The following is a 17,452-nucleotide window of genomic DNA, read 5'->3' on the forward strand; positions in this document are numbered from 1 at the left end:
AACTTTATGTTATTACTACTTCATTTCGTAATGTAACTTACATCTGTATACAATTTCATGTAACTTTTAGGAGGATATAATACACTTGAACAGTAACAGACTGTCATGAAATTGCATTTTTGTCACACTAAATGTGCATTAAGACTATAGAATTACAATCCATTACAATACAATATAATGGGTTAACTCAAAATATTAATTTTGAGGATCTTAAGTAAGGAAAAAATATGGAAGAGAAACAATAATCAACATCTAACATAACAAAGAGAAGTTAGTGCAACATAATCTCCAATGAAATCCAAGCATTACAGCAAGTAAGTAAATTCCTGCTCCACTCCTGATACCCATAACAAGTAATAATAAACAGCTCTTCATGAAATTAAAATAGAAGGCAATTTGGGAGGGAATTGGTAAACACATGAAAGATTTCTGGTACAACTTCAAATGTGTTTTACAAATATTAAAATAATGGTAAAGCAGTTCTTATTTATATCTATATTAGAAAATTGAATGCCATTTCTTCATAAGCAGCTGCAGACGTTCATTTTTTTGGAATTCCAAAAACTAGCTTAAATAGTTGAAGGTGGTTCTACATGATAAAGGCTCAAAATTTAGCACTGAGGATATTTTTATTCATATTACTTTCAAATACAATCTTAAATGAAATTGTGGCATTTACAGAAATTGATTTCACCCTTACTTTAAATTTACATCAATGTTTACTATTTAAGTAATTCATCTCCATGTACCAAATACCTTGTTTTACTTCTACGTCCCTGGTAGTGAACCCCATACAAAAGAAACTCCCTTTCAAATACCTCAGTGCATTTACATAATCTGTTGATTAGCCAGGCTGTGGTAGTTTGGTTGCAAATCACTTGAATTCAATTTGTTGTACCTTTAAGTGCAGAATGCCTCATTTGGCATTGTCAATAGGAATGAATTTGAAATAGAGTTGGTTTAAATCATAATGAAACTTTACATTGTTATTACAAATATGACCTGTATTTTTCTCTGACATTTTATGCTAATATCATCGATTTAATAATTACTGATTTTTTTTACAAGCTTAGAGGTAACTATATGAAATAAGTGCATGTATTGTTTATTATCATATTCAAACAACCACTACAGATTTAATCTTCTATAAATTCTTTCACCATATGTGGCTATTCTGACATAGCAAAGAATCTTTCTCTTCAATGATAAACAACTGTCAACCTAAACATGTAAGATGTACAGTTCTTCAAAAACCTATATCTTATCAGCTCATAAGAGACTTTTATTTTGTACAACTAGCTCTATTTGATTTATCTGGCTGACTTATAAGACAATAAGGCAGTATTTTCTCCAAAATACAAGTAAAGTTGTTCCTTATTGCAATATGTACAGTGTGTCTTGGGGTTCTTGGTGTAGCTTGCTAGCTCTAAGTGCAGAAAGTGTTGGTTCAATCACAGACTAGTCCAAAGCCAAGGCAAGTGGGCTCAGTGTCTGAATTATGTCATGGGGGACGGGTGAGTAGCCTTTCTGATGAACTGTAACTTATCATACCATTACTCCCCATTAAAGGGGAATAACTCTTATAAAACAATGACAAATTATTATTCTTCATTAAACTATAAAGCTTTTCGTATTTTCAATCTTTCATTTGTCAGCGTGTGTGTTTTTGTTTAGACTAAAAAGGTTTTAGCCAAATGTATAAGGTTTCAATAATGTAGATCATATGAAACCTGCTTGTATAGGCTTAGACTTTTAGTACTTCATGTATACTGTACCATACCTGATCTGATCTACACTGTTTAGATGTCTTAATAATCTGCTCTATCTGTTCAATCTGATTGCCTGTTATTACCATCTGAAATAGAAAATATAACACTGGTTGATAATATGGCTCTATGTATAGCGTGTAAAGACTTTAATGTATTGAACTCATGTGAACAGTCAAACTGAATCAGACTATCTTGTAGCCCACATTTTACTCTGTACAAAGTGGACCATGTGGTCATTTGAAAAAAAAAATTGAGTTAATTAACTTTTCTACAGATGATCTGTAATGGTAAACCTTTCCCTAACCAGAATGGGGTTTTATTTTCTTGAATCAATATATATAGTATATACATTCATATTTATTTTTGTCAATTTCAAACATTTCCTTCATTGTTAATATCTGAACACCACATCTGTATTTATCAAAAAAAAGGTTCGAAATTTTTCTCAGTGAAAAAATGAAAGCTTCTGTATTCACGCCACAGGATGCAAACCATGAGAAAATGAAAAAGATTTCATATATCATGTCATTTTGTATAATTTATTTTAATACTTTTTCAGAATACTCGATCTAAAATCAAATTTTTATTCTGTTTACTACAATATTTTGAAGAGAGGTTTAGAAAAATTTTAGCAGACAAATGGTCTGACAGGAAAATCAAAGAAAAACATAAGATAAAGAAACAATAACTGAAAGAAGGTGAATCATTTTCCCAAAGATCAAAGGAGATGATAATTCATGAATAATAGTTTAGGTCAGCTGTTTTTATAACCCCTGAATACCCCTGTCATATCACACCACATTTGATCTTCCATGTATTAAACCTACTTTGCAAAACCAACTTCATACTGACATTTTGAATTAATCTGAGTGAAAATATCTAATACATAACTACCATGATCATTTGTAATGTTTTGCGCGATTACATGCCATTTTTGTAAGTTTAATCATGGCATTCATAGGCATTGTTTGGGATATTGTCAATTTAACATAAATCAGATTACTGTCAAAGCATAATTTATTCATTAAACAAATACCAGTAATGGATGAAAATTGCAAGCTAGCAACATAAAACACATCCCAAAATTTGGATGTCATAGGGTGACATGGGCAAATGTTATTTTAATATGTCCAAATATGTAAATCAAAAGAGGATTCAAGTGTTAAATCCTCCATACAAACACTTTGGTACTTTTTATTCATAACACTTCCGTAAGAAATAAATGTCTTACAAAATGACATTTCCCCCTGCCACAGTGAATTACTTAAATGGAACACCCCTGTGCTAGTCTTTACAAAGTCCATGATTCAGGCAAGGATACACTTTATAGCAAAACAAAATAAAAATTTCAACTTTTTCTACTCATATTATCCTTTAAATTTGTGGAAATTATGAATTTGATTGACTATAAGATAATTTTGCTACCCCATACAAAAGCCACAAAGTGGTACTGAGAAATGTACAAATAATATGAGCTGTCCTGATTAATAAATGTTTTGTTTTGGTGGGGTTCATTTTGCTAAGTTTTGTATGTAGTGATTTTGGAACTGTGCCTTTTAAATAACATAAGTCAGTTTTTCTTCAACTCTTAGTTCTTAATGTCCCCTTGGTATAATCAACTAACTTTACAGTAGGTCTCAGAAAGATGATAGAAAAAATTATGCAGACTCATACATTGAAACAAATCTTGGAATCTATATTTGGCTATGGAAAACTGACTTGAAATCTCTAAGTGTCTAAGTTCTGATGTCCACAAATAAAACACTATCTGTTTGATACCTTAGTACAATGGATTTGGTTTGTTTCTGTAGGCGCAGGACATTTGAGCAAAAAAATTAAAACTTCTAGGGGACATTTGAGCGCCGATACTAGAGCCCACTTCAGCGCCAGATTAATCCGCTCACCTGGATTTTCGATAGCCCATTTTAGCGAAAATTTACCTAGTTGAATAATGCTCACCTTACTATATATACCATGAACAGTAATTTATTTTGGTTTAATGTTTAAATTTCCTCGATACTATTATGAAATTACAAACAACAACATATATAAAGACATGAAGCATAGAGGAATGTGTACCACAATTGAGACAAGATAAAGAGAAAGAACAGTTCCTAATGCAATTCTATGAACAGTATTGTACAAGGGGTTTTACGTATGTTCTCTAGGTTATAAATTCCAGGCTAGAACAGACTTTTAACATTTGATTTAACCTTTTAGACTTTTAGTGCTGTATTTTAATTGAAAAGTTTTATATTGTTTTATGTTGTGCTGTCTTGAGCTTTTTAGTGCTGTAATTTAATGGACATGTTTTATATTGTGCTGTCTTGAGTCTATTAAACATGTTTTAAATTTATTATATATATTATTTATTTACTAAAAAGGGTTAGAAATATTTCGCTTAAATGGGCTTTGACAATTCTAATTTTCGCTAAAATGGGTTAAAAATCAGGCGCTCAAATATGTCCTATCAATGCGCTCAAATGTCCTCCGCCGGTTTCTGTTGACATATTTATTTTAGGAACAGTCAGAGAGAAAGTTCATACATGACACAAAATATTAAACAGACAGTATGACCCCTACATGTCAAATCCCTTGCACAGGTCATATAATACGCATACACATTTTGACAATACTGAGTCATAGAAAATTATTATTACTTTACAGTTCCTGTAAAAAAGCAGTCACATTTAAAATTATAAAGTACATGACTGAACTACAGTCTATTAATTCAAAATTCTAAAGATTATTCAAGACCCTGCAGACAGAAATAAAATGTACATCTGTTGTGCATTTTAAAATACAAGTGCCTCCAGATAATTTAATGGAAAATTTTTAAATTATAGAATGAGGGGGAAACATGGAAAATTATATTCAAGTCAAATTCTTTCAAAAAGTGGTGTTTTGTGATTTATTATGATACAAACTAATGAACCACATGTAGAAGTACATTTGGTTATGTTTTCTATCTTCCAAATTTAAGATTATCTAACAAAAACAATATGACTGCACTGCAATCTTTTAGTTTGCTATTCAACTGCTGGTTTTTGTAACAATTATATAAATCATGAAAGTTATTTCTAGGATAATAATTGTATTGGTAGATTGTAATCAAAAGATCACATTATCTCCAACTTATTAATTTCTATAGAGTCTGCAGGGGACTGATCTCTTAGTAAAAAGCCATCTTCATAGGTTGATCGATCAGCCAAAAGCCAATTGATTGATGCTACAGATTAATTAGATATTTTATATTAAGAAATCTTATATTCCTAAAGGCATTTTTGTAAATTTTTAAGATAAGGTTACAGAACCATTGAATGATGAAAATGGTACAAAAAGACTGGTTGCTACATTATGAAAAGACAATTGTTATCAACATTTCATAGAAGCTCTGAGAGCATTGCAGTGTATCCACACAACTATAAATTTGGTAAGAGTGCATCTTGAAATTGTATCAAAGATAATTTAAAAGCCCAACTCCAGATTTATGTGCATAACATAGTTAGCAATACATTTTTTGGCCATGTGTATACAGTCAGATTCAGGAAGACAGTATAACAACAGCTACATAGATCCTGTCCCTTTAAGTTCTTTCCCATATGAGACCAGATTAGTAAGTTATATCATGTGAGTCCCCTTTGTTACTAAACACCTATTTTTCACACCTGGGACATAAATGCAAGATCACATGATCCCCATAAACCAATTCAAAACATAAATCAAGTAATGTGATAACTCCGACAAAACAATCTCAAGAAGCTGGAGTCATACCTCACAAAATTTAGGTTCAATGCAAATTTTATTAATAATGTAATTTAATCCATAATCATTTAACATAAATTTTGTATGCTAATAATTCTGCATTACTCTTTTTTTTCACATATTAAAAATAGAAAGTATACCTTATGAAATTTATGATATTATCTAAAATGATTATGGCAATAATGTTGAAATTTGATGTCCTGTCTAAGATTATTGAATACTCTAGGGATGTAATATCAGACCGCACTGTCAGTTTATTAAAATATTAACTTCACAAAGTCACACCTGATACCATGTTCATTATTTATGAGGTGGTAGGAACTTATTTTTCTCAACAAAATTGCTTATCATCACAAATGTATTGTTTGAAATATTTCATAATCTTCTTTAACATATGTTGCATTATATGGTTATTCATCGTTAATAATGAAGACAACATATTTGACTCTCTCTATCTAAATTCCTTTCCAACTTCTCTCTTTCACCGATACACTGCTGTATTTGTCACTCCACTCACAAACTACTACATTTCACTGTATATAAAGTATTAAATAACTGAACTGACAATCATTCATTTCAACATAAACATCAGATTTCTGGCAGGCCATATGGCACACACTCAAACTGACACAACTCATTTTTACAGTATTAAAGCAACACCTGGGTTATATAGTAAGTATAATCCAGGTGCTATCAAGTCTATATTCTCCCAACCATCTGTGACCTATCAGAATGCAAGTCTTCACTGTATATATACTCCTAATAATCTACTGTGGTCAAATTACATGTTGTATAGAAGTGGTTACTTTCTGCTTGCTGAGTTAAATTTATTATACACTGCACTAAGGGACAAAACTATGCAAAATTTATATATATATATCCAGTGGGGGATACAGAACTTTATATAAGGGGGGCAGCTGACTGACCTAAGGGCCTGCTCCAGTCATGCTTCAGTGATTCCCAATATAATCAACCAAATTTTTCCCACAAAAGGGAAGGGGTGTGTGCCCCCAGGCCCTCCTGGATCTGCCTATGATATTTTTAATAGTGCTTTTATATTTCCCCAGTACTTAGCAAATGAATGTCCAATTTTACGGGTGATGTGAGATGTATATAAATTTATGCATGCATGCCAAAACACTAGTGTTAATTTGTTCTTTATGTGTATTACAAGATCACGATAAATAAAACTGTAATAAAAAAATTCAGAACAATATGTCTATTGTCTAAAAGAAGAGGAAAAAGGGGAAATTTTCAATGAAACAATTAAACAACACTCAGCATCACGCTACAGATAACAATAAACACTTAAATCCATACACTCTTCATGTCTTCATTGTTGGATTGCTGTTTCATTGCCTCCCATAATTCTCTTCTGTGCATTAAGGACTGGAGTGAAATCAATCTATCAATTTGCAATAAATAACAGAAGTCCTCATGAAAATTTAACCCACCTGAATCAGGTGACAATATTAACATATAAACCCTTATGGGAATTTAACTGACCTACAGGTATCAGGTGACAGTATTAACAGGAAAACCACCAACGAAAATTTAACTGACTAATATCAGGGGACAGCATGATTAACAGGAAAACCCTCATGAAGATTTAACCAACCTATAGGTTGACAGTATTAACAGGGAAACTGTAAAACCTCATCATGAAAATTTAGGCATGTAAGGTGACAGTACTAACAGGGAGACCCTGATGAAAATTTAACTAACAAAACCCTCATGAAAATTGAGCCACTCTAGTCATGAAAATTTTATTACTTCAGAAATTATGACAATTGTCAACAGTATTAAGAGCAGGGAATTTGAAAATTTATACATCATATGGAATTTAACACCGTTTTACAAAGAACACTAGAGTATTTTGTCAAAATCAATTTCAAACTATGCAGGATTCCGCATGATACTGAAAGTGGAAAAACCATATGATTTGATAAACATCTAAAGTGAGGTCTTGCAAACAAATTCTGTGAAGATTAATAAAAAAAATTGAGAAATTCCATTTCCTATCTGACAACACAAAAAGACAAATAAGTGCCAAAATTACAAGAAATTTAAATTTTGGAGCATTATAAAAATTGTTTAGATTTCTGAAGAATTGACAACAATAAAGATTTTCACAATTATAAAAACATTGCAAAAATTTTGAAATTTCCAGTATCATTTCAAACAGTGCTGTTCTGCAAACAAACAGATAACACAATAAATTCCCCAGAATTGATTTTGACTTATGCAATATATTCTATGGGCTAAATTCCTGTCAGCAATAAGATTATGTACCCCCATCATTATATCAATACAAAATACCAATTATAGGATGATAAATTTGCCATATTTTTCTATAATACTATGACAATTTAATCCTAGGCTTTATTTTAGGTCTGTCAATAGTGAAATGTCATGAGAAGTCAAAACATTCTCAGCCCAATTGGATTTTTTAATAACTATTGGGAAAAAATGATTAATGATATCCTGAAATGAAATATATTTTCCTGGGAAAACAAATAATTATTCTTATAATACCATCTGTACAAGAGTGTGTATGTGTATTTTCAGCTTGAATCATTTAATTTGAACCAATACAAAGACTAGAGATTAAAAAAAAAGATTTACATGAACCTGGTATCAACATGTGGCAGAATAACAGTGGCTTTGAGTGACTAATACTTTTGTTTACTAATCTAAACAAAATGAATTGTTTTCAGAACTCATACACAATTTTATTCTGTAACCCTTATGATACTGAAAGTTTGGCAAAATACTAACTGGAAGAAAAATTTGGCAAATTTTACAGCCCATTGCATTGAGTTTGCAGGGAAAGGTAGAATCGGCTGTAAGGAAAAGATTGACATTTTTTGCTTTAGAGTTTCTCGACTGGTCCATCTCAAAGGCTTGTGCAGATGTAAGCCCCAAGATTTTTCTGCTGAGTTCAAAAGTTATCCAATGATCTCATCCTTTAGAGATGGACTAATTGAGAAACTCCCTGATCATGTTTAAATGCATCCATACTGACAGTACATTCTGGTTCCAAAAGTTCTGTTGTCTTCTATATAGTGTGATGATAAACCAATCAGGAATTTTATTTTTCTGCTATAATTTCTTAGTTATAAATATGTCCGCAAGTAGTACAATTAATAAATCAGATTCAGATAAAAGTTTATATTTATGTGTTTTCAACATTATGATGTCAAGTTCCTCATTAATAATGTCGAATGCCTACATCAAAATGTCATAAGGTAATATTTACTGTGCTACCTTAAAAAACTTTTCATATTTATGTACTTGATAAATTTACATGGAAATGAACTTGCAAATTTCCTCAGGCTTTTAATCTTTAAAGACGCCCAACTTAAATAACTACCAAACAGTTAATAACAAAACTAAAATGTATAAGTTATATAAGTCCCAATTATGAAAGAACTTTCATCTTTAACTTTAGAGGACTCATTATTCAATTTTAGAATAAGAGCAAAATTCAATCTATAACTGCATCAGATTGTCCTTGTTTAGGCGAAGACCAAAAAGACATGATTAACACATTTCAAAGAAATAATCTACCTACTAAACAGATCACCAAAGAAAAGATCAGTCCTTTATTCAAGTATGCAACTTCATGTACAATTGCTACGCAGCAGAAAATATTTCAGGACCTTTAATGTCAATGGCATGGCAATCTTAAAACCATGGAAAACAAATAACAAACTTCACATGTACATATGGACAAGTAATTTTATATATTGCCATGTTTAAAATTTCCGAACTGAGATTACATTTGTAAAGCTAATATATACATTTTAATATAAAGCAACCTTGCAAATGAGAAACAACAGATTTTTAACTCTGAATATAGACAATTCTGGCTGCATGAAGTTCACCATAACTAAACAATTCACCATCCTCAGATAATTACAGTGGTACAGTTAACATTGCAAAATTTTATGGGATTTTACAACATATATATATGTGATAGCATTCAAAGCGCCTGACATATGCAATTATCTTACTAAATTAGTTCAGAGTAACTTGTCAAGTTTCTTTACAAAATTTAAAACTGAAAAACAAGTTTCGGGCAAGAAATAAATGAATTCATATTGATTAGAAAATTTTCTTCATTTGTACAATTAAGTGCATTAAGATTAACTACAGATTTTTCTATTCTTTGCTCCTATGATCTGACAGCTTGAGAGACTTTTACAACTAACACTGTAACAAATGCTCCTAGTTTGTACACAATAATTTAATCTCACAAAGAAAAACTCAGTTGAAAGATTTTTCCATAGTTGTTCTCTCACTACAACTAAAGATATGGAAATGAAGTAAATGACTTACAGCGAGCAATCATCGAGGTATTTCAGGGGCGTGTTTATTACAGAATAGTAACACAACTTTCAACCCAACAAATCAGTTTTTGATGGCTTTTCGACTCTAAAGGTAAAGATGGGCTGACTTAGATAGCCTTAAGTATTCATCGAAGCTGAAAAAGGCAGTGTACGAATAAATGGCTTAAAACAATTTTACAAAATAGAAATTTAAATTAAATCACTGAAAAGGTAAATGATAGGAACTGCTTTAAACCATATCTGTACTGAATCAAATTATTTATGAGATTTTAAAATTTATTGAAATTTTATGGTATCTGAATATGTAATAGTTGAATTTGATACTTGGGTGTTTTTAATGTAGAGAAAATTGAGATTTATTTTCATTTTCTTTTAGAGAGTCCGACATAACAATTTATCTAATAAATATTTAGATTAGATTTTCACTGAACAATACCACTTGCAATCTGCAAATCTTCTGACTTACACAATAGCTTTATTGGCCCAAAAAATTCCTTTTTCTAAATGTATATATATATATAATGAGGGTACTCTTTATATGGCCTTCCAAATACCGTTTCGATCCCTAACATCACTGAAGAGACATTTATTGTCGAAATCTTGATCTGGTGTACTAAAAAAATATTGACACCGTATGCTTGTGGCATAACATCGTGGCCACAATTTAAATTTTTTTCTGTTTAGTATTAAATTTATATTAAGATCCATTTTGTTACATCTTGTGATCAATTTTATTTGGCAATCGCCAATGGCAGTCAGTAGGGTTAAAGAACATCAGTTGTTCGACCTGTTTGTCAAATGTGTTTTGTTTAAATATACTTTTTCACTTTTTTGGTCTTTTGGAAAATGTTGTTTGTGCTATTTTTAGACCCTTCTACAACGAAATTTGTTTTACATGCACACATATAAAAATTGTGGTATTTATCCAACGCAATCATAGGTTTGAACGTAGTTTTCAAATTAGACTCGTTTATATTTTTTCGTTTGGGCTTGTATCATATTTTCCCTCCAGTTTATATGATCCGTTCATCCTATATTGACTCTTAAAATTCAAGGGCCTATCTAAAAATGAGGGTACTTTTTCTAAAAAATGAGGGTACTCTTTATATGGCCTTCCAAATACCGTTTCGATCCCTACCATTATTTAAGAGACATTTATTGTCGAAATCCGGATCTGGTGTACTAAAAAAATATTGACACCGTATGTTTGTGGCATAACATCATGGCCACAATTTAATTTTTTTCTGTTTAGTATTAAATTTATATTAAGATCCATTTTGTTACATCTTGTGATCAATTTTATTTGGCAATCGCCAATGGCAGTCAGCAGGGTTAAAGAACATCAGTTGTTCGACCTATTTGTCAAATGCGTTTCGATTAAATATACTTTTTCACTTTTTTGGTCTTTTGGAAAATGTTGTTTGTGCTGTTTTTAGACCCTTCTACAACGAAATTTGTTTTACATGCACACGTATAAAAATTGCGGTTTTTATCCAACGCAATCATCGGTTTGAACCTAGTTTTCAATTTAGACTCGTATATATTTTTTTATTTGGGCTTGTATCATATTTTCCCTCCAGTTTATATGATCCGTTCATCCTATATTGACTCTTAAAATTCAAGAGTCTATCTAAAAATGAGGGTACTTTTTCTAAAAAATGAGGGTACATGTACTCTTTATATGGCATTTTCTCTGGCTACAAACTCTTAAACAGGCTAATGAGTATGAATGTGTTTCTTTGTTTCTACAAATTTCATCATTTTAGACAGGTTTATCTCCACCCCATGTTTATGTTTGTGAGCTGTCTTAATATATAAATATATATTGTTTTGTCATTATAACTCATTTATTGTTTTATATATTAACCAGAAGTCAATCCAAATTGCAAGCATAAAACAAAATTACATTTGATCTTCAAATTGCTACTATAAACATGAAGAAAATAGAAATATTTTTGAATGAGATTGTAGAACTGATTAACACATGGATGAAAACCAATTGTAATTCATCTTTCTGTCATATCAACAGATAAGGAAACAACTTATTAAATCAAAACTCATGCTAATGGAAAAAGCTATATTCATATTTAATAAAACAATAAGAATTTTTGGCAATGAATCAATTTCACAATCTCAAATGGTCTTTTATATCTCCCATTTTTTACTTTTATTATGTTAAGCTTTCGGCGAATTATGACATACAATTTTACTGTCTTCGATAAGCGGTTGTACATTAAAGATTTGATCAAGTCTATTACAAAATGCATTATGCCTTAGGTGCATATGCAAAAGATTATGAAAATGCCAAGCTATTATCCTATTGCCTTACTAGTGTCAGGCATAATCTTTAGTTTTTATCAACTTGTACAAAAAAAATGTTGTAAGAAAGAAAATTCTTTTTGAATTTTTTTTAATGCATTATTCACATGATGTATGCAATTTACAGTAGAAAATACAGAAAGTGGTCAAACCTTCTCATCTCATATCTCAAAATTTAATGCACAACTTTCCTTTATTAATTATCTAAACCAAAAATGTGTATGGACCCAACCTGGAGTCTTTAATGCATACACCTTTCATAGTACAATATATGATTACTTGAATAAAATAATCATTTTAATTCTGAGAACAATGACCTCTACTTTTATTTATGTCAATATATTGTTAGAAGTGCAGTCTATTGACATTAAAACAGAGATAGGATAAAAAAAAAATACTTATTGTGGTAGTTGTAACTTTCAATTTAAAATTTTAAAAAAAGGATATATTCAAATTGAAAATTATATTTATAAAAATCTATATCTTAATCTTCAACCAAGAAACAATGCATACATCATAAGATATATACAATTTATTCTTGATTTTTTTTTACATTCTTTAAACAATTTATTCTGATTTTTTTACATTGTTTTTAAGATTTATGTAAATTTTTAATTGATTTATTAGGGCACTTTATATTTGACAAATCTTACAACAACAATAAATGTTAAATGCTCCATTTAAATTAATTTTTAAATGGTCTAGCATATGCATATGAACAGCAATAAAAAATGCATAAAAGTGTAGAAATCATGTTTAAATTCAGTCTTTCTTAAATTCTGGCACAACTGATAACATCACCAAATATGTGACAAAATTTTAAAGGTTTCTCGATTCATAGTGCAATAACACACACACACATATAAATATATAAATTTATAAAATCTTCATTTATGTTTATCAAATAAAAAACAAGCTTGAAGTTTTGTACATGAAGCTGTTACTATGAAAACAAAAGTTCCTCATGATATATTGAATGCATCAAAACATTTACCTGCTTGCATGCGCGTTTGCATCCCTCCTCTTTCACTGTATCACAGCAGGAAAATGCTGAAAACAAAGATAAAGTTGAAATAATTTATATATTCTTTTATTAAATTATCTTTGTAAGCTTTGCCAGACGGCTCAGCTACAGTAACTGACACCGCGTGAGATGAAAGTGTATTGCACGTGAAAATGTCAACTTCAAAGAAGAAAGTGTGTAATTCATCTAACAATCTAGTTTAATCAGTTTGCAGTTTATATATAAGATTATTTAATCAAAAGACTGAATTATTAATACCTAAACGACAAACAGACGACAAAAGGTCCATTCAAAACGTATTTATAAACATACAAGTTCGATTAAATACACTAGAGCCAACAGAATTATGTGTATTCAGTATTGTATTCATAACATAAGATATTTAACACTACTTACCAAGAGACTGTGAATTGTGAACGACTAAAAATATAAAAACACAAAACAAAATCATGTTGGTAAATCCGAACATCTTTCCCCAACGTAATTCATGATTAAACTGAAAATATCTTAAATCCACTTGCACGTTGTGTGCATTTACCGACGACGTTAAAATCTACAACAATGGGCTGTTCTGTTCAACTCCCGCGTCAAAGGTCAAACGTAAAAATAGCACAAAAATCAATAGCACAGGTCGCTAAATAATATTAAAATTTTCTATCGCTGATAAATTGAGTCTTAATTAGTGGATTTATTGGACATGAGAAAGATAATATTGAAAAAAATATTTGTGGTTGCTATTGGCATATAAAAATTTTGTTTACAAAAGTAAAGTTTGCTGGAGTTGATCTACACAAGGCGTTTTAAAAATATTTCGCTGTCAATCAAAGTTTAAAGAATAAATAAATATAAACACAGTACGTTAGTAAAAATATGAGGCACACACGAGAACAGTCTTGATCCTTAATCGGTGGTGTATTTATGTTGCATGCATCTGACACGATTTTGATAAAGTTTAAACAGGCGAGCTAGGACAAAGTTCTGAGGTGGTTTGGACCCACTTATGTCGGAACAGTCGTGTTTCAAAATTTGACGTTGGGTCCGGGGTTTTCAAAATCCGAGATAATCCCCTATAGTTGTCAAGGCAACTAAGGGTGCAACTATTTAACTTCGGGGGGGCCGGGTTATGTGTGTCATATTTTTTTTTCACTTTTAATTTAATCTAATTTCTATTTTTAATTTAACATTAAAAGGTATTGGGGAAATCCGGATTCAGAATATTTTTGTTGTCATCTGCTTTACAACATTTTTTTTTTTTATTAAGATAGAGGATCAAAATATTTGTTTAAGGACAAACCATACCCACCCCTTTTGAAGTTAAATGGTCGTTCCCTAACAGATGCGGATAAAAAGGGAACCAGGGTACCCGGTCCCCTCTTTTGCAGCCAGTGAGCCCCCCTTCAGTATGAAAAATTCTGGATCAGCCATAGACTCTGTAGTATTTCTTTGGGATATACTAGTTCAACTACGAAGTAACACATAAGTACTACAGGCGCTTGGGTACAAGATTTGGATAAACACAATTACATTGTTTGCACTGAATCTGAGACTGCATAGTCTCAGACTGAATATTAAATTTTCTGTTTTATACCACATACTAAACACAACTGAACTTGGCTTGTCTTGTTTTTGTTGAATTTGCAGTGCCACTCTGAAAACGTCCCTTATTTTACTAACCATGCGTACATAAAAAATCAACGTAACGTATTAAACTACGGATGTTTTCAACGTGGGTAAGTAAAAAAGAAAACTTCATTTTCTGTGCAAACAAGGGGAAAATATCCAAATCCTGTACCCAAGCGCCTGTGATACCGGTAACTATCATATGATTAATCTAATTACGTATTTTCAGGTTCCATGCTGATCTAATACCGTCTGTACACCGGCATGTTTGGCTATGCATTTTGCGGAAGGGGTGAGTGTTTGTGGAAAAGAGTGTTGCCTATAATCATTATTACCATATGCTAATAAACATTCGAAAACGTGAACATGCAGTCTTGCCAGAGGTTGAGATGTTTTAATGTCATCACGAAGGACAATTATTTTGCGGCGAAGCGTCTCGGTGCCTAGCATAGAAATACATGGATTTCATATTTTTTCTTTATCACTAACATAAATAAGATGCATGTCTCTGGATGCTCCATAGAGCCTGAGATCTCACACTTTGCAATAATACCCCTAATTAATGCAGATTTCACATGCAATATTGGTAGAGTACCATTCCTCTTATGTTTTGTTTTATTTAGACATAAGAAAGAAGTTTCATCGGGAACAAGTTGCAACAACGTCGAACAAATGAAGCAACATTTGCCATACAAATAACAAATGAAATTTTCAAACAGCTGCAGTAATATATAAAGTTGATATCTGAATTTGGAGCATCTAGCGATGTAGATTAAGTCGAGCGCTGGAGATCTAAAGTCAAGCGCTAGAGTTGACAAATCCAGCGCTGTAGTTCTAAAGTTTAGCGATGAAAATGTAAACTGCAGAGGCCGTATGCATAAAGCTAAATGAGTTAAGATTTGTTCCTGACAGATGGGATTTTTGTACATGTCCTACGACAAATTAGTACTACGATAGGATATATCTTTAACTTAACTTTAGTACATGCTTTTATTCTAATCAGCTCTGCAAATTTAAAGTCAAGCGCTGTGGATCTTAATTCTAAAATTGAAGATCGACTGTTCTATAGATATCAACTGAAGTGGTGTTGATTTAAAGGCAATCGCTTGTGATGTAGAGATCAGCGCTGCTTAGATGATCTATCTGACTTATATCACCAGCGCTGGACTTTGCATCTGTAGTGCTGGACTCGACATCTCCGGCGCTCGACTATAAATCTACTGTACTAGACTTGACATTTGTTAAGCGCTTGACTTTAAAAGTTACAACTATTTATCTGTATTATACCAACGCTGCTCCACAATGTCATTCCTTCAAAGTTGTTTAAAATTGGACAAGTTCAATCAGGGAAGAATTTTCTCATACAGACATGATTGCAAATATCTACCAGAAACTATAAAGGACGAGGATGTATATAACTATAGGTCACCGTAAGACTTTCAACAATGAACACCATCCATATTTTTTAAAGGCCTATATATATATATATATGCTCTTTCTATACTACAATTTGTAATGGGCACACTGTTTATCAATTTCAGAGTTCACTTTGTATAAGATACATACAACCTCCTTGCTGATATACGTTACGATTTCCAACCAATATGCAATGGATGTCTGGAGCGGATTTCTTTAAGTGATGTATCTTAACTATCGTCATATTGCGCAATTAGTGATTCAACAGTTGTAGTTATACATTTCAGAATGAATGATGGACAAATTACGTCCAGAAGCAAACGGTCCTCGCATATCAGAACAAAGTACATGTGTTTAGCTCACCTGGTCCAATGTGTAATGTAAGCTTATGCCGTCACTTGACGTCCGTGGTCTGTCGTTGTCTGTCGTCATCTCCTCTGAAACTACTTGGCATAATAATTTCAAACTTTTGCTGAATGTTCCTTAGGGTATCTAGTTCATAAATGGTATCCACAGTTTTGATCCATCAACAAATATGGCCGCCATGACTTAAGTTGAGATAGAATGTTGGGGCATATGCAGTTTTTGGCTCATATCCCAAAAACTAAACCATTTAGAGCAAATATGACAAGAGTTAAACATATTCATTAGGTCAAGATCTATGACCCCTGAAATTTTCAAACCAAACAACCCATTGTTGGGTTGCTGCCACTATATTGGTAATTTTAAGGAAATTTTGCAGTGTTTGTATCTTTTAAAAATATCATTAAAGATAAAGATAAACTGTAAACAGAAGAAATGTTTAGCAATGTATAATCAACAAAAAACATAACATGACTAAAATTGTCAACTGACCTCTTAAGGAGTTATTTCTCTTTAAAGACAAAATCATGTTTGCTAACATTTGAAAAACTCTCCCCTAAAACCATAGGGCCTAATATACTTCTAAACTTTAACTGAATGTACCTTTAAATATGATAAAATTGAGAATGGAAATGGGGAATGTGTCAAAGAGACAACAACCCGCCCAAATAAAAAACAACAGCAGAGGGTCACCAACAGGTCTTCAATGTAGCGATAACTTGTTTATAAATTGTATCCAAAGTTTTGATCCATTAACAAACATGGACGCCATTGCTAAACAAAGAACATATGGGTCGAATACAGTTTTTGGCAGTTAGAGCAAA

At 31.6% G+C, this 17,452-nt stretch overlaps 1 protein-coding gene across 1 annotated transcript in view; it reads right to left on the reverse strand.

Annotated features, from left to right (window-relative positions):
- LOC143064606 (reversion-inducing cysteine-rich protein with Kazal motifs-like) overlaps positions 1-13,804 on the reverse strand; it is a 64,091-nt gene extending 50,287 nt beyond the window's left edge. Inside the window, exons 1-3 of the mRNA XM_076237539.1 lie at positions 13,626-13,804; positions 13,200-13,255; positions 1,781-1,855 (exon numbers count right to left, since the gene is read on the reverse strand). Coding sequence (XP_076093654.1) covers positions 1,781-1,855; positions 13,200-13,255; positions 13,626-13,698 — 204 coding nt within the window. The 5' untranslated portion in view covers positions 13,699-13,804. The remainder of the gene's footprint in view (positions 1-1,780; positions 1,856-13,199; positions 13,256-13,625) is intronic.
- Positions 13,805-17,452: the final 3,648 nt, after the last annotated feature.

This window comes from Mytilus galloprovincialis, chromosome 2, assembly GCF_965363235.1.
Source record: "Mytilus galloprovincialis chromosome 2, xbMytGall1.hap1.1, whole genome shotgun sequence".
NCBI lineage: Eukaryota > Metazoa > Mollusca > Bivalvia > Mytilida > Mytilidae > Mytilus > Mytilus galloprovincialis.